This window comes from Saccostrea cucullata, unplaced genomic scaffold (genome assembly GCF_032062105.1).
Source record: "Saccostrea cucullata isolate Sc308-1 unplaced genomic scaffold, CSIRO_AGI_Scuc_v1 ctg16253, whole genome shotgun sequence".
In the NCBI taxonomy this organism is placed as follows: domain Eukaryota; kingdom Metazoa; phylum Mollusca; class Bivalvia; order Ostreida; family Ostreidae; genus Saccostrea; species Saccostrea cuccullata.
The window spans coordinates 22,735-42,094 of NW_026932710.1; the positions used below are offsets into that span (position 1 = coordinate 22,735).

Sequence of the window (19,360 nt, forward strand, 5' to 3'; positions counted from 1 at the left end):
CTTTGACCTTTGACTTTGGAGATTTATTAACTTTCAAAAAAATCTTTATTAGCCATAACTTTTGACCAAAAAGGGCTAGGGCTTTCATACATGTACTTCACATATGTAATTCTTGTGAGAAGTTCTTTCATTGGATGCCAACATCTTTGACCTTGACGTTTGACCTACTTTTTAAAATCAAACGTTGACCATAACTTTCGAAGGGTTATGGTCAGGGCTTTCATACTTCACTTATTTAATCCTTGTGACAAGACCTTTCATTGGATACCAAGAACTTTGACCCATTGATCTTGACCTTGCAGTTTGACCCATGTTTTGAAAATTTAATCTAAGTCCTTGGCCATAACTTTTGAATTGTTAGGGCTATAGATTTGATACTACACATACATAATTCTTGAGACAAGACCTTTCTTTAGAAACCAACAACTTGGATCCTCTGACTCTTGAGTTTAACCTACCTTTCAAAAACTTATTAATAGTCATAACATTTGAACAGGTGGTACTAGGCTATCATATTCCATAATTGCATTTCTTGTTAGAAGACTTTACTTTGGTTACCAACATATTTAATTTGCATCTGAGAAAAGCTTTATCTTCGCCATGTTGCCATAAGGGGGCATCAGTGTTTCACATACACGCCTTTTTCACCACTAAATTTAACCCCACCCCCCTTCTTGTTGTCCATATATCACTGAGTCTGATCCTTGCAGCATGTTTCCTAGGTGATGGACTTTTAAAAAAAAAAAAAGATGTGTAAATGTATATTCAATTTATGACCAATGAAGCCCTCTTCGACCTTGGAAAAAGAATCAAAGGGTCTTGGATTTATATTTTGCATTATAAGATTTACTTTTAATTCACGATGTGGTTTTTCTTTGCAGAGAAAGTTTCACATGTTAATCATACCTTCCTTTGAAAGTACTGCAATGAAAATGGAAAAATGAAGATAGGCTTGAATGAAAGCCCTAGCACCAACTAAAAAGTTATAGTCAAGGTAAAAGTGGGGAATCTCCTCCATGGCACCTGATCCCACCTCTGATGTTTTGGAGGTCCATTTTTGCCCTGCTCCTATTTTGTATTGTTTTATGGACTTTTGATCTTGAATACTGTTCGTTATATCCAAATGATTCATTTGTAAAAGTGGCCAAACACCAATATCAAGATGTCAAGTTTGGTTGTACCCAAAGGAAAGTCTTGCTACAAGAGATACACCTGTGAAATATGAAAGCCACAGCCCCATCCACTTAAAAGTTATGGACAAAGTTGAAGTTTTTGTGGACAAACGTACAAACATAGACGGACAGAAAGAGCAAAAACTATATTACACCGAACTTTTGATTACAGGAGCATAAAATATATCTTTGAATATTACTGTTCGTTATCTCCATATCCTTCATCCTTGTTTACGTCTCTATACGAGTGAAAATTCTCAAATAGGACGTAAAACAACATACAATCAATCAAACATGGCCAGTTGGAATTATCACAAATAGTTTTTGTGCAATTTTATGTTTGGAACAAAGAGTAAGAAAACGTTTAATTAGCATGACATTGAAACCACAGGGTATCACAAAATGAAATAGTCATACATACAAGCACTGTTAAATTGAAACAAGATTAATCTGCATATTTAGTTTCAGTGATGTGGGGTTGTTAATGAAAATAGTTCTATTAATTTTCTATTTATGAATACCCAAAAAGTAATGCCATTATGATAATGGTTTTAAGGACCAGTCTTCACGTCCCACAGTTGGATTCAAACTGTGACATAAAGATCAACTCCTTACTTCACCATTCTAGAGCAAGCATTTTAACCACGGTTCAGGCAGGTGACTTATGGTAATGCATTAACTAAAGTACTAGTTATATAATGATAATTATACCCCCGCTTGAAAAGTGGGAGGGTATATAGTAATCGGTATGTCCGTCCGTCTAGCTGTACGTCCGTCCGTTCGTCTGTAACGCTTTGGGGTACCCATCTCTTATCCGCAACTCCTCAGTACAACAATATATGAGTTTGTTTCCCCCAATTTGATGTAGTGATCACTGACATGCTTGAATTGCTCTAGAGCAGAAGACAAATCTGTCACACCTCTCTCAAGGTCATCACACTTTACATCCTCACAATATCTGTTTACAGAGGAGGTTAACTCATCGCATTTATTCATCAATTTACTATCCTTTACTACTGAACTGCTTGTATCACTCTGTCTAGGTTTCTCAGTTGCATGAGCATGTAATTTCTTAGGTAATGGGGAACTTCTGTTTTGAGGTAGTAAGGGAAGTAAACTTTTTTCCCAGCTATTTTTAATATCACTCACAAGCGAGTCAGAGAAATTTATGTTTGTTGTATCTGTTTGTTTGCCTAAGGATTGTTTTGATTGGTCACTTGGATCTAAGCAATGTTTTTCTATATCTTTATTCAGCTGAATACAGTCCTCTTGACCCTGAATGATCTGATTTTGGCCGGACTGTACAAAAGGTTGATATATATTCCCTGCATTTTTGATAATGTGGTGCATTTCTTCACTAACTAGCAGAACAACTGTTCCATTCTTCTTAAGAACTCTAAAATAAGCATACAAAGAGAAATTAATGATAAATACAGTAAACCTTGTTTAGTACAAACACGGATATAGCGAATTCACGGATATAGTGAAGTTTTTCTTGGTCCCCGGCAAAATTCTTTACAAATCTACGGTTATTTATTTACGGTTATAACGAACTCTGATATAACTAATTTAAGGATATAGCAAACTGAATTTGAGTCCATGTTGAGGTTAGATATAATGAAATTTACATCTTTTATAATGAACTTTCAAAGATCTAAAACAAAATTGATAAATTGAACTGACTTGATTTCCTTTTTAAATTAGCATTTGTATATAAATTCAAGTCATAATAAAACCTAAGTTATCGAAGGTATGCTTTGTAATATTTGCTTTATTTGGAGGTAATACTTGAGGGAAAACATGCATATTGCAAATTCTTTATATATGGTTATACAAATTCGTTATACGGATATATTATACTTTCATGTAAATTAGTTGAATCTGATTGGTTGAAAAACATTTGCTAAAAACACTATTACCCGCTGAATAATGAAGCCACGCCTCCAGAGTAGCAACAGTCAACATTGCTTGACAACGGGTGATATTCCAAAAAATAGCGACTGTGCAGAATTTATGCACGCACGGTTCACTGTTATATGTATTTATATAAAACATTCAGTATAATATAATAAATATTGCATGTAGTTGAGTGTAACATTGAAATTTTCACCCCTCGAAAACCATTGTCAACCCCGGCTGCGCCTTAGTTGACAATTAATGGTTTTCTTGGGGGTGAAAATTTTCAATGTTACACTCAACTACATGCAATATTTATGTAATGAATTACAGATATAACAATTTAAATTCACAGGTCCCCAGGACTTCGCTATAACCGAGTTTTACTGTATGGATCTTGTAAGTTACATTAGATAATTTGTGAATATTTACTTTAAAATTATAAAATCTGCAGTCTGAGGAATTGCCATGTAAAATCTTTTATCTGGATCTGTTTGATATTAACATATATTTTTGGGGCAATATTTACATATACATGTATAATTATGTAATATATATTATATAATTATTTATGCTAGGATACCTGTACATTTCTTGGAGTAAAGATGCATGAAAGGTTGTCGATGACTCCTTTACACTGTACTTCTTTCCAAATGGGGTGTCACAGACTATACCATCTACACTCTCATTAGTCAAAGGCAATGCTGAAAAGTAGGATCTATCATATTAAATAATTTATTTTGGCTCACTTTCTTTTATATTTGGGGGTAGGTGTAGTGTTTGGAGACTGGTTCTTTTTTTTTTGGTAGTAGTAATGACAACCCCCCCCCCCCCTCCAAAAAATCACCTGGGTTCATTTTGAATATTTTTGAAGACTTTTGGATATCAAAACAAAGTCAAGTTTTTCCAAGACATATGAAAACCTTTGTCATAATGTAAAATTGCTGAAATAGAAATTCCTTTCGTACCTCTACAATCGGCCTTGATTAATTGTAGTCTGTCATGTACTTTTCCAAAGTAAATATTTTCCTGAGCCGATTTTAATTGATCATCACTGATGTCACAACCAATACAAAACACTCCCTGAAAATTACAGAAAATATACTATACAGAAAATTACAATTATGGTGAAATATACATTTTGAAATTAATTAATTAAGAGATATTGTAAGACACTTAGTTATGCCCCCCTCCCCCAAATTATTGGAATTTTTCAAATCCAAGGGGCATGACTTTATCCAAAATGGATCAATCGTACCCAAAACTAAAGATGACCTAGATATTCTTATGATAAATCTGTATACCAAATTTCATTACAGTATGTGCAACGTCTGTGAAGAAAATGAACGGAAACAGATGGTGGATTGACCGACCATTAACCAACAGACAGACAGCAGCAAAGCAATATGCCCTCCCTTTTTCAAAGGGGCTTAAAATGCACAATCACTCCATAAAAAGTTTGCTGTATGAATTTTTATAGGGGAAAAAATCAATAGAATAGTGGATTTTTGTTTACCTCAATGTGTTTTGCTGCCTCAAGAAGAATGGTGGCTTTTCCACACATGGGATCCAAAATTACACTTTGATTCTGAGGAGGGGAAAAACACTACAATTAATTACGCTGAATGAAGGTACAACTAAAGGAAAAACAAATGTGTCCTATATAAAGGAAAATTGTAACAACAAATGGGTATTCATTAAAATTAATGCATGTGAATCATTAATTAGGTTTTAAAATTTGTTAAAAATACCTTGGTCTCCAGTAAATTTGACATGATCCATGTGACAGGTCCCCTTAATCCATGACATTTCACATAATCTCTTTTGGACAATGGAACTCTAAACAACCAGAAGAAGAAGCTAGTCATACCGACATATTAATGCTTATATATTTGTGGATTTTTTTTAAAAATGTTAACTTTGCGTGAAAGTTATTGTATAGACATCATTCTTTATTTAAGGAGATTTTTTTGCAAAATCAGCATAACATTTTGTGAATGCTGAATGAAATTTATATAAAGGCATAGTGAAATTATTCCAATACATGAATTTTGATGCTATTCTTGCAAAATGGTGAAAATCATATGTAAATATGTAAAATATGTGATACATACCTGGTCAATGGAATGCCAACACTAACATGGACATCATTTACTTGTATGCAAATCTAGTAAAATACACAAATCAGTTTGAAAATTTTGAACAAATACCGGTATAATGAAATGAGAAAAAAATAAATTATCTTTCTGCATTACATTTTCTAGTGTGAATGTCAATTTCAATCCAATTTAACATGATTACTATGCAAACACTCTGTTACTCACTTCAATTTCAGGATCCTTGAAATTTACATTCCATCTCATCAGCTGACTAAGTTTGATTCCAATCTGTTTTGCCAGTAACTGAATGAAAACAATGTTTAAAGTAAATTATTTTGTTTTTGTATTTGTTTCCCTTAAACAATGACATTTCCACAGTATGTTATCCAAAGTTACGGAGTGTTATGGTATAATAATTTTAGCATCATTTATTCCAGTGGACACAGGGTTTCTATGGGCAGCGGAAAGGGCAAAAATTACCATAATGAGAATACAAACAGTTATTTTAATTTCAATGACCATAAAAACTTTACAAATGATATACAATGCATAATCAACAGACCTTTTCGCAGAACAAATATACATTAATGTAAAACCAACGACCACATACGTAACAAACATATATAAATGCAAAACCAATGATCATCTTTGCAGTACAAACGTACATAAAAACACGACAAACGAAAAAAAATTAACAAACGTGCACGCGGTAAAACTAGTCTTCCCGACTCCCGAGTGAGGGTGTTTGTGTGTGTGAGAGAGGTGGGGGGCGTGTGAGATTCAACTTCTTTCAGTACCAATTTTTTTCCTAATACATATGTATACATGTACTACATAACCCTTTTTTGACCTTACTCTTAGAATTTGGAAATGTTGCTACGTGCCTGTCATATATGTCACTGTAATGTGAAGTTATCATTATCATTTATAGATTCTTATAATATTTAAAGAATTGGGGAAAACCAATTTATGTAACAACAACAACAACAAAAACAAGAGGCCCAGGGGCCACAGCGCTCACCTGAGCACATCGGGCTTGAATTTACTCCCCCCCCCTCCAGGCATTCATCATTTGAACAAACTAGAATCTACACTACCTGAGGATGATTCCATATAAATATCACTAATCATAGCTTTGAAGTACATGAAAAGAAGATTTTAAAAGGTTTCCCTATATATCCCTATGTTAAACTTGGGTCGGACATTTTGGCCCCACCCTAGCCCCGGGGGTCATGATTTGAACAAACTTGAATCTACACTACCTGAGGATGATTCCACATGAGTTTCATCTTTCCTGGCCCAGCGGTTCTGGAGAAGAAGATTTTTTAAAAATGCCATTAATTTTTTAACAAATTCATGATTATCTCCCCTTGGAAAAGGGCGTGGCCCTTCATTTGTACAAACTTTAATCCCCTTCACCTAAGAATACTTTGTACCAAGTTTGGTTGAAATTGGCCCAGTGGTTCTTGAGAAGAAGATGAAAATGTGAAAAGTTTACGACGACAACAACGACAACGACAACAACGACGACAGACAACGGTCAAATTTTGATCAGAAAAGCTCACTTGAGCCTTCGGCTCAGGTGAGCTAAAAAGGGACCGTCGGGAGCCGGGTAGACTAGATTTACCGCGTGCACGTTTGTTAAGTTTTTTTCGTTTGTTGTGTTTTTATGTACGTTTGTACTGCAAAGATGATTGTTGGTTTTGCATTTATATATGTTTGTTACGTACGTGGTCGTTGGTTTTGCTTTAATGTATATTTGTTCTGCGAAAAGGTCTGTTGATTATGCTTTGTATATCATTTGTTAAGTTTTTATGGTCATTGAAATTCAAATAATTGTTTGTTTTCTCATAATGGTAATTTTTGCCCTTTCCGCTGCCCATAGGTTTCAACTCTTAGCAGAACACTAAGAAGAGTAATGAATATTTTAGTGATTAAAATTTTAGCAAGCTACTATCAAAATGCCAAAATAAGCCAAAATTATTACCCCTCTAAAATGACCCGCTATACGGTATGTTATCTCCAACTGCAAAGAAATACCTGAGCAGTGACTTTTCTTCCCAGTACACCAGAACATCTACAAGACACTCTGAAGCTGAGTTTCCTCTCCTGTTTGATTTTCTTGCAGGGAGGACCTTCCCCATTTACAGGAATTGCCTCCCTTTGTAAAGTGCTAGATTGTCTGGATTTCAGGTATTCTATTACACTTCTGAGGTCTCCATTCTTCCAGGAATCTTCATTTAGGATATCTGTCCTCAGATTGTTTAAAAATGTTGCTCTGTCTAATTCTGCTCATAATAAAATTTGAATAAATAGAGAAGAAAATGAAAAGCAATTCTTTGAATGTTGTCTTTCAATAAATTCCTGATTGTCCGTTTTTAGCCGGGCTTATTGCTCAAAGAGCAATTGCCGGCTTATGTGATCCTGTTCAAGACAGGATGTTAACCCCATAGTCGCCATTTAAAAGTTACGTGTAAAAATATAGTTCTTACTCTCAACCGGTTTTGAGATAATACAAACGCTAAATAAAGCAAAAAAAATAAAACGCAGTTTTATCTAAATAAATAAACATATTTAGTACCTTTGAAAACTTCAGTCTTAAGTCAAAGAACATAGTTCATTGGTGTAAGGAGTTTGGTTAATCAGTGTTACATGTATCTTAGTTCTCTACACATATGAAGAAAAGCAGGAGAGGGAACCAGACTGGCCTGTTTGTTTATTTTCAGTTGCGGTACCAGATTAATTCTGATTCTGACAAAATCGGACCGTGGTATTAGGATAAAAACTCACTGTTAGTGTCTTATCATTTATATTGATAGATTTAAAATGATTTTTTCATCAGAATTTTAAATCTGATATTCTTTTTTTTTTAAATCTGTTAATACAATATAAACGTATGATTCATGTAAGAAATTCATAATGATTCTACTCTGTAAATGAGCCCGGCTCTCTGTACTTCTGAGTACTTTGATTATTTCTTGCAAATCTTGAAATGTCTTTGTAATTTAACTTTAAAGGAAACAGTTGATAATGAAGTTAGTGCATATCAATCTTTAGTTTTGAAATAAAAGAAAATAGAAAACATTAAGGAGATTAATTTCTCAATCATACCTAGATTATCCTATAGAAAGATGTACCTTTGTATTTGTTTGAGTCTACATGCAAGACCAGTGCAAATGCCCTCTCAACAGTCTTCAATTGAAGAATTTTCTCTACTTGGTTCACATTGCCTTCAAAATACACTCTGCCTTCAGATTTGGGAACCTGCATATAAATGCATTTCTTACAATTAAAGCCTTAAAGGATGTTGCTAATAGTTGACGTAGTATATGGCCTTTATAACTGTATGATATACAGTGATCGACCATATGGATCATGTGGATTGGCCTTACTGAATTTTATCTCAATATGAGATGATCAGAGGGGCTTGTGTAGAGAAAATAAAGCAGTTAGAAAATAAGTATTTTTTCTCTGGGATACTTTTTTTCTAACTGCTTTATAATTTCTCTACAAAAGCCCCTGTGATGAGATCTTTAATTTTTCAACATATAAAGGATATCCAATCCTCAGCTAGGATGGATAACTCCAAAAATTAACATTTAATTTGATTCAGAAATACATCAAAATAAAGCTTGAAAATTAATTTTTTTCATGCAACAATTTTCATTTTATTCATCTTTATAAGATTCAAGGTTTTTGGAAGTCTTAGAAAAGGTCTTATAAAAGTTGACATTTGTACCCTACAAAAGGAAAAAAAATACATACAGTTTTAGAGAAATATGATTTTCTTAAATCCAGCCTTCGATATCAATGCTTATTAGCATGATATGAAATAATAAGTGATTTGTGGTGTCTTGCAATGATCGCAAAAGCTTTTTACACTATGTATTATAGAATATATAATGAAAATAGAAGACAAAATAAAAAATACAAAATATGTATTAAAATCATGAAAATTTCTCTGAATGCCTGGATACCTATCATTTTTTAACCTAAAAAAATTCATTGATCCATTTGCAATTAGAAAATGCATTGCTGATATTCCAATTTGCCTTTACTGCAAAAATATTGGAGATTTGATAATTTTCCCTATATGGTACACTTTAATCTTTAACTATAAAGCAAAGAAAAGCTGGAGACCAACTATAAAGAAATACTGTGGATAAATTTACATAACTTTGTGATTTCAGAGATACTTTTATGAGTATTTTTGGGCTATATCCTGTTATTTGCAACGCGTTGCATATAAGTTTTTACCACAGAAAATAATTGAAATAACATATACTGATCCTTATCAAATTAAATTCATTCAGGTATAATTGAGAAAATAAAGCAAATGATAAGGAAATGTTTTTAAGGCGTCTAAGAATAATTAAAATTACAAGTATGAAACAGATTTATCATATTAATTCTCTGATTCTGGAAAACGTTGCATGCAACGCTCCATAGTAAAATGATCGATTTCTCCATAGAGCATTGCAAATAACAGGAGTATATATAGGGCGACGAATTTTATTTTCCTGATATTGAAACTATATAAGAGTACATAAAGGGGAAGTTCCCCCGGGAAGAGGGTTTTCTTGGGGGGTTAATATCAGAAAAAATGGGGCTTGGCTTTTTTGGGGGGAATCAAGATAAAAATATAGACATTTTACGGAATAAAGCGCTATTTTATTTTGCATGCGTTGCACGCATCACTCCATAGTAAAATGATCGATTTCTCCATAGAGCGTTGCAATAACAGGAGTATATATAGGGCGATTAATTTTATTTACCTGCTATTGAAACTATATAAGAGTACATAAAGGGGAAGTTCCCCCGGGAAGAGGGTTTTCTTGGGGGGTTAATATCAGGAAAATGGGGCTTGGCTTATTGGGGGGGAATCAAGATAAAAATAATATAGACATTTCACGGAATAAAGCGCTATTTTATTTTGCATGTGTTGCATGCAACGCTCCATAGTAAAATGATCGATTTCTCCATAGAGCGTTGCAAATAACAGGAGTATATATAGGGCGACGAATTTTATTTACCTGATATTGAAACTATATTATGTACATAAAGGGGAAGTTCCCCCGGGAAGAGGGATTTCTTGGGGGGTTTATATCAGAAAAAATGGGGCTTGGCTTTTTGGGGGGGAATCAAGATAAAAATATAGACATTTTACGGAATAAAATGCTATTTTATTTTGCATGTGTTGCACGCAACGCTCCATAGTAAAATGACCGATTTTTCCATAGAGCGTTGCAAATAACAGGAGTATATATATATGGCAACAAATTTTTTTTCCTGCTATTGAAACTATATTAGTGTACATAAAGGGGAAGTTTCCCCGGGAAGAGGGTTTTCTTGGGGGGTTAATATCAGAAAAAATGGGGCTAGGTTATTTTGGGGGGATCAAGCTAAAATGAAAACATTTTACGGAATAAAGCGCTATATTTTATTTTGCATGCGTTGCACGCATCACTCCATAGTAAAATGATTGATTTCTCCATAGAGCGTTGCAAATAACAGGAGTATAAGGCGACGAATTTCATTGTTATGTTGTTTAAACTTCTGTTATAATTAACTATTTTACTGGAAGATGGTTTTGATACTCGAATATTTAAAAAAAATGTTTTATTCAATTCACGTGTTCATTATTTCAACTGAATAATTCAGTTGAAATAATGAACAAAAAAAAAATGTATTTTTCTTGCAAGAAATTTGGTTAAATCGTAAAAAGGATAATAAAGGATATTTATTGAAATAAAATGTGATAGCTATCGCAACGAATGCAGTCATATTTGTTTTTTTTTTTACAAATAGATGAAAGTGAAGAGAACAATTTCTATGAATGTTAACAAAATAGTCAAGGGAAATTACATGCGATATAGAAATAGTTATTTATCAAGTATATCATATGTCCTTCATGTGGCTTTTTCTGTAGAACCAAAAAAGATTATTTATACAAAATATAAAAATTAATATCGAAATAAACAACAGCCATATTGTGTTAAAAAAAATTAAAGTGATGAAAAAAAATTTATACGTGTTTCATCATGAATATTAACAAAATACTTAATTTTATTCAGTCGGGGTAATTCCTCTAGGAGTTTATCAACATTGATACCATACGATTTTCTCTGCTAACTTTCGTTTTGGTGTGAGTGTGTTATTTTGTGTTTTCCTGGTACTTTTTCTTTGCAAACTACATTTTAAGGTTTTGTTTTATTGAATTCGAGTTTGTGTGTGTTTGTTTTTTAGCTCTACTGGTCAGAGACCAGAAGAGCTTATGCGATAGTAAGGTGTCCGTCGTCCGTCTGTCTGTCTGTCTGTCCGTCTGTCTGTAAACAATTTTTCAAAACGCTACTCCTCCTACAGTTTTGGTCTGATTTCAATATAACTTGGCACACAAGTAGACTACACTAAGATACATAAAATAGTGCATCGGTTTTTGATTTCAATGAACGGTGTTGCCATGGTTACTAAAAATAGAATTTCTGTGAAATTCCTTTATAACGCTACTCGTTCTACAGTTTTGGTCTGATTTCAATATAACTTGGCACACAAGTAGACTACACTAAGATACATAAAATAGTGCATCGGTTTTTGATTTCGATGACCGATGTTGCCATGGTTACTAAAAATAGAATTTTCTGTGAAATTTCCTTAAAACGCTACTCCTTCTACAGTTTTGGTCTGATTTTAATATTACTTGGCACACAAGTAGACTACACTAAGATACATAGAATAGTGCATAGGTTTTTGATTTCGATGAACGGTGTTCCCATGGTTACTAAAAATAGAATTTTCTGTGAAATTCCTTTAAAACGCTATTCTTTCTACAGTTTTGGTCTGATTTCAACATTACTTGGCACAAAAGTAGACTACACTAACATACATAAAATAGTGCATCGGTTTTTGATTTTGATGAAAAGTGTTCCCATAGTTACTAAAAATATAAATGTCTAAGAAATTCCTTTAAAATGCTACTCCTTCTATAGTTTTGGTCTGATGGCAATGGCTTCTTTTCTCATCCTTTGTTTTAAGTACAAACCTGTAGAGCTACAGTCTCGACAGAGACTTCTGGTTTAAGGATGGTTTTATAAATCATGCGGCTTATTCCGTAAAAGCGTAAAGAACGATATAATTTGCGTTTTCGTGGTACTTTTTCTTTCATAAGTATAATTGCATTTAAGGGTTTTGATTTCTTTTGTGTGCGTTTGTATTTAAGGAGTTATAATATCATGCGGCTTGTTCCGTAAAAGTGTAAAATACGATAATATGCGACTTCCTGGTACTTTTTATTGGCTAACTACATTTCTTTTGCATTTGTTTTTGTGAGTGAGTGTGTTTGTTATTATGAAAGTTTAAAATCATGCGGCTTATTCCGTAAAAGCGTAAAGATCGATAATTTGCCATTTTCTGATAATGTTGCACTACCATTCATCTTTTCAAATACAGTTGAAATACCCCAAAACTTATAAGCAACGCGTTGCAGATAACAGGATATAGCCTATTTTTGAGTACTTAACTGCTAATTTTATAAACCTGAGGATCGGACTACCTTAAACGGTGAAACAAAAGTTTTAAACCCTTTTGATGCTTCTTCTATTACAAGATATCGATAGACATTCTTAAAAAAAAAAACAAATATGTCCAAATCATTACATATATTACCAAATCATTACACAGATTAAACTCTTTGCAGACTTCTTGACAAGCAAAAATCTCTGTTCCTCTACCAGCAGTACAAAAGAAGCGCATGATTCTAATTTCACTTTCAAAATAGCTCTTCAAGGGTGCGTCGATTTACCCAAAAGGACCCAAAAGGAACCCAAAAGGACCCAAAAGGACCCAAAAGGAACCCAAAAGGACCCAAAAGGAACCCAAAAGGACCCAAAAGGAAATCAAAAGGACTCGAATTAATATATTATAATACATTGAAAAATAATAATTTGAATTAAATTATGAATATTATATTATAAATTTACCTAAAAATTGGCAAAAACATACATTTATATTGTTGCAACTTTTCTTAAAGAAATAACATACGACTTTTATAACACATCAATCATTAAATCTGGTCAGATATGCTTTGATTTCTTTTAGCTGAATTTAACAAAGTGCACTGTATTATTCTATTTCTCCTTCTGTTTTATTATATCTTATTATATGATATTTGATAAATAAAGAAATAAGTTTATTTAATGACATGTTCTAGGCATATGGTATCGGGGATGGGTGGGGGGTGGGGCTCCCACCTCAACCCAAACACGCACTTTACCCTCAAAAAACTAGTTTTAGTTTTAATAAAATATGAAAGTATTCATTATATATCCATTTAATCTCTTTATTTCAAGTCCTTTTGGGTCGTTCTTAATTTCCTTTTGGGTCCTTTTGGGTTCCTTTTGGGTCCTTTTGGGTTCTTTTGGGTCCTTTTGGGTCCTTTTGGGTAAATCGACGCACCGGCTCTTCAATGTAGGAAACAACAAAAAGTCTAAATTGTATAAATAATGCAGCAAGGCACCGATTTGGCAATTTCTCTCCAAAATTGTAATTAAAAACCATTTTCTTGTACAGTTTGCTCTTATATTCATCAAAGTCAACGTTCCCAGAAAGGTAATAGTAAAATTATTATGAATATTTTCAATTTAAAGCTAAAAACTTTAATACAATTTTGTGTTTATATTAGCAACGGATATTTGATAAGGAAATTCTGTCCTAATTCTGCATTTAAGTTTGAAGGTAGTATATTACTTCAGTAAAAATATTAACAAACATATCTTTATGCTGAAGAATATAAACTGACAAAGTATCGTGGACGACAATGCCCTCAAAATGCATGCGTATATAAGATTTGATCTACATGTGACTTTGTGTTTTGATCTTTTTACACTAAAGATTGAGTTTGATTTGTTGTTGTATACAGGAATTGTTGTATGTCACATTCCTAAAGAATGATATCGGATTTGTTTTTAAATTTTTATCACCTGGTAAGCGGTTAGCAGTTGTGTGAAATCTACCAATTAATACACTGTTTAAATGAGTTCTCAAAAGCTCAATGGTACATACACTAACCCAAAGACTCTGGGTTTGAATCCCAGTAGGCCTACAGAAGTTGTTATTTCACCACCTATGGAATCGTCAATGTTTGTCAGGAACCAATGTTTGTGGATTTCTTGGGTTATCCATGAATTTACATCCCTATGAACAATTGATTATTTTGTCAACATACATGTGTATTTATTCATTAATCTTTTGTATATGCTAGCAATTCGCACAAAATAACATCCCCATGAACTAACAGAATTTTGCATCCCTGTGAATTAAAATAATTACTTGAACAGTATGTAGAATTTTTTCCAGAAGTTTTCCAAAAATTTATTCCTCTGTCTCATTCTTTTTTTTTTTTTTAATAGATAAACTGTAATGGGTGGTAAAGCAGCCATGGAAACCAGATTACAGGACTTTGTGAAGTCAAAAACTGCAGAATCTGTGTATTTAGATTTATCAAGTCCATCAATAATCGTGGTCAAGAGGAGGGGAAAACAGGGTTCGATTCTTCTGGGAACATTTTGGATGAACGTTCTTCAGCATCCTAACAACTATCCAGTCCAAAGATACCCATACAAAAAACTGTACGATAAAAACGGACATTACAAGGTCATGTTACGAGTGGACGATGTCTCCATTACTGTCTATATGACTACTGGTACTTTGACCATTCAAGGCAGTTTTGTCTTGGACTGGTTTCTGAAGAGATTTTCCAAAGTTATGGATGCCTATGACATGCCCCATTTGGAACCCCAGCCAGTATCTGATGGATACCTGGAGCATGAAAAGAAGTGGACAGAACTCATGAAGAAAGATGCTGAAGAAAAAGGTAGAGTTGTAAAAAAGGTTTCAAGTATCTCTTCTTGATATCGTAATTCAGAATAGTTCATCCAATACAAATTTCCTCTTTGCACTTTGCAATGCAAGTCTTTCCACAGAGGCAGACATATTCTCTTTAGAGAAGTGGACAGGCTACATCCATGGTGGATGTAGGTGAAAGCCTGTCAGAATAAGGCAGAGAGAGCCTGGATAATCCAGAAATTTATGTTCCTGAGTAAATTGTCCAAATTAATGAAATGTTCCCTGCCATTTTGTCTGGAAGTTGATGCCTCCAGACAACTGGCATCCAGATTAAGCAGGTCCCACTGTATTTCTAACCAGAGAATTTTTATTAAAGAAGACTATAGTAACAATTATTACTTTTGTATTTTGTAGAAAAAATGCTTCAAAAACAGAGAGATCTGGAAGAAAAGACCTTGACCTTGGATGACATGCCACCTCTAGAAATAGCTTATGTTAAGGAAGAGACCAACCTCACAAGAGAGGAGGCGCCAGAGGAAAAGAAGAGCGCTGAAAAAGGGGAGACAACTGTGGAGGACCTCACTGATGATCTGGAACTTCTATCACTTGACCTTGTGAGAATTTTACCAAAGTCCTTATCCAGTCATATACAATACCATGCCAGTGAATGTGAAACATCGTTTATAATAAGACACAGAATAATGCATTAATAATAACCATTTAAGTTCATATATAACTTCATCGATAGTCATTTCAGAATTATCAGTAAAAATTTCAGTTTTATGAATGCAGATCTACATGTATATACTATGCATTCTTTCTTTCATAATTGACTGTCAAGTCTGAGTTAAAATATTACCTTTTTTCCTTAGCATTAAGACTTCAATAAACATCAACAAATATGAAGTACACTGTATTTGATTTTTAATGCAGAAATGTTCAGATGCATGTATTTTTTTCATTATAGTGGACTGGAGATGTGCTAAATAGACAACTGACACAGCTAGGAACACCAATAATCAAAGATGGCCCCAACTACATTTACAAACTCTGGAAATCTCTGCTTTCTCATTGGCTGTCCAACCCAGACTCCCATGTTTACTTAGCCACGCCCTTCCTAGACACTGACAGAATGATTGACATCTGTGACCTTGTCCTCAAAAACTTTACTACAGCAAACATTGAAGCTTTCTTTGTACGCATCAAATGTAACTATACAGAAAAAATCTCCGATGTCAAGAGAAATGCGCAAAATCATTTCCCAGGTAAAATGCAGCCTGTCATTGAATACAAAGTATACAACAGTATCGTGTATCCTCTATCTACATTCCATGCCAAGTTTATTGGTTGTACGGATGGAAAAGGAGGGGCAGAGGTTATGGTTACTAGTGCGAACTTCACGGCCGATCACTTCAAACATCACAATACGGAGTCAGTCGCATACCATACCATGTCAGAAGCTGATTTTATACACAGATTCATCAAACCTCTAACAAACTCAAGGCAAACCTGAAATTAGTCTCCCATTTCTTGTAATTTTAGAATAATATACACTTATGTAACTTATGCTAAGACTTTTTATAGAGGCAAGAGGACTGTGTATCTATATTGTCAATGCAAACTGACATGACAGGGTATTTTCTCTCAATTTTCATCTTGGAACTTTTACGATTTATACAGAGAATTAAAAATAATATAAGACATCTTGTATTCTTTGAATTACAGATATACATGTACTTTAAAAAAGGTTAATAGATTATCCTTTTAAGCCAGTATGTGATACATGTAGGTGCAATAATGTAGCCCCCTCCTCTTTTTTTTGGGGGGGGGGGAATCCAGAAAATATCAGATGAAAAAAATCGTAAAGGGCTACATAATTGCGGCTAGTATATGTAACAATACTAGTTTTGTATTACAACAAAAAAATACATATTGTCACTGCTAGTTATATCATTGTTCAATCTCAAAAGAAAATACATGTACATGTATTTTCAACTTACAGGAATTACATATTACATGTACCAGGTACAAGGATGTTAAGAGATATTAAATGATTGTTGTCGTTGTTTTGATTTCATAAAGACTAATGGTTGCTGTAATCTCATTATATGAGATTTTTAAGAATTCATTGCCAGTTAAAAGTGCTATTTAGCCAAATTTTAGAGTATATTTATTGTTATTTCTTAGTTTCACCTCAGTGAAAAAAATATTTACAGAGTTTGTTATTGTGTCTTTTAACACTTTTTTATCAAATAAATATCTATGCACAAATGTTTATTGTCAATCTTCTGTAAGTGTATATATACAGTAAAACTCGGTTATAGCGAACTCCTGGGGACCTGTGAATTTAATTCGATATATCCGTATAACGAATTTGTATAACCATATATTGCGAATTCGCAATATGCATGTTTTCCTTCAAGTGTACGTTATTACAAAATATGTTAGGGAAGCAAATATTACAAAACATACTTTCGATAACTAAGGTTATATTATGAATTTAATTTTATATACAGATGCTAAAAGAGAATAAAATCGGGTCAATTTATCAAATTTTGAGATCTTTGAAAGTTCGTTATAAGAGATGTAATTTTCATTAGATTTAATCTCAACGGGACTCAAAATCAGTTCGCTATATCCGTAAATTCGTTATATCAGAGTTCGTTACAACCGTAAAATTTTACAAAGACTTGTTAAGAATTTTGTCGGGGACCCAGAAAAACTTCGCTATATCCGTGAATTCGCTATATCCGTGTTCGTACTAAACGAGTTTTACTGTAGTTTAACTTGAATATCTCGAATTTCAGTTTCAAAACTCCATGGGAAAGTAGGTTAAAAGTCCTAACCACTTTTTCTTTATGTACTTTTTTTTTTACATCATCAGTAGTTGAAATCTTAGGATATGTCAAAAAAAAATTGTGACTCCATTTGAATTCCAGATAACAAGATTTTATTGTCTATCTTCTTATTTATGTTGTAAATAATGCAAGTTTCCTTGAACTCTCTCATGAAATCCAGCTAAAATTGTTGACCAGCTACTATTTGAAATCCATTCACATTTACAAATTCTATTTCCTATTCATTCTGCTATTTATAACTTCGTTTCCCTGATTTGAACAAAGAACTATGAACTCTATAACTCTTGATTCCCGCCTACATTTTGCACCCATTAAATTCAATATTAATGGCAATTTGGCCATGAAATCTTTGTTTAATACAAAGAACAGTTCTATGGTAATTGATTAATCATTTTAATTCCAACGCTAGATAGTAAATTATTAATTCCAGCTCTTGAAAAAAGGGGGGTAGACGATATTTTCTAGTGAAATCGAACTTTCAAGAATCACCATATTATTTTGATATAGTCTTATGATAAAATGTTTCTCATATCTTTTCTTATGTTTTACGCAAATAAATAAAACATATATAAATCAATAAAATACAATTATTTAGTTGTAAATAGCTTTAAAATTGGTGAAAATTCAGCATTTTTTTTTTGTTTTTTGTCTTTAAACATTTGTCCCCCCCCCCCCCCCCCGTGAAACACAAAAAGCTTTGGCATAAATTTGTAAAATGACAGTTCATATTACCTGTAAAAAGGAATTTTTGTTTCACAGGGGGGAACGATGTTTTTAAAAATATTTTCCGTTGATTTCTATAGTGAAAAACCAAGTTTTACCAAAATTATAGAGTTATCTCTCTTTGGTATCCCAAATACGTAACATTTTATGAAAATTCATATAAATATCCATAAAATTTTTGAAAATCATTCGAATATATTAACTTTTGAGAATTGACTTAGGGGTAGGCAGGAGAACAATACTACCGTTCGTAATTCTTTGAAGTTATAATTACACTAATGAAGCTTTCACATCAGTTTCATATTTTCTGGCCAAGTTGTAACTAAAGATAAATTCACACCAATTCTGAATTATTTCCCCTTGAAAGAGGATGTGGCCATTCATGTGAACAAACTTCAATTCCCTTTACCCAAGGATACTTTGTGGTAAGTTAGTTGAAACTGACCCAGTGGGAGAAAATGATTGATGGTTTAATTATGATTAAACAATTCAGATTCTTCACCCTCAGGATGAAATTTGAGGGGAACAAATCCTATATAAATTTAATAAGTGTGTTTCAGTTATCCAGATGCTTCATATCTTGTCACTCAGGGCAGTTGAGCATTGAGGGGTCTTTTTGTGCCATCACTTAATTAGTCACCTACTGCAACACAGAACCTACATTTATACAGTCTCATCCAAAAAAAAAAAATCCATGTTCCATAATGGGATGCGATGTAAGGATCAACTCCTTACTTCATGACTCTAGAGCACACTCTTTACATGTACCACT

The 19,360-nt window shown here is 33.3% G+C and overlaps 2 protein-coding genes across 2 annotated transcripts; one reads left to right on the forward strand and one right to left on the reverse strand.

Annotated features, from left to right (window-relative positions):
- Positions 1 to 1,982: 1,982 nt before the first annotated feature.
- On the reverse strand, positions 1,983 to 12,924 carry LOC134235858 (THUMP domain-containing protein 2-like). Its single transcript, XM_062718023.1, has 10 exons — positions 12,830 to 12,924; positions 8,305 to 8,431; positions 7,208 to 7,455; positions 5,393 to 5,470; positions 5,183 to 5,235; positions 4,820 to 4,907; positions 4,585 to 4,656; positions 4,037 to 4,151; positions 3,652 to 3,772; positions 1,983 to 2,568 (listed from the first exon to the last, which is right to left on the reverse strand). Exons 1-10 carry the CDS (start codon positions 12,914 to 12,916, stop codon positions 1,983 to 1,985), a joined length of 1,575 nt encoding a protein of 524 aa, XP_062574007.1. The 5' UTR covers positions 12,917 to 12,924.
- A 740-nt stretch (positions 12,925 to 13,664) lies between these two features.
- On the forward strand, positions 13,665 to 16,962 carry LOC134235860 (uncharacterized). Its single transcript, XM_062718025.1, has 4 exons — positions 13,665 to 13,771; positions 14,572 to 15,035; positions 15,422 to 15,621; positions 15,975 to 16,962. The coding sequence occupies exons 2-4, from the start codon at positions 14,582 to 14,584 to the stop codon at positions 16,518 to 16,520; spliced, it is 1,200 nt and encodes a 399-aa protein (XP_062574009.1). The 5' UTR covers positions 13,665 to 13,771; positions 14,572 to 14,581; the 3' UTR covers positions 16,521 to 16,962.
- Positions 16,963 to 19,360: the final 2,398 nt, after the last annotated feature.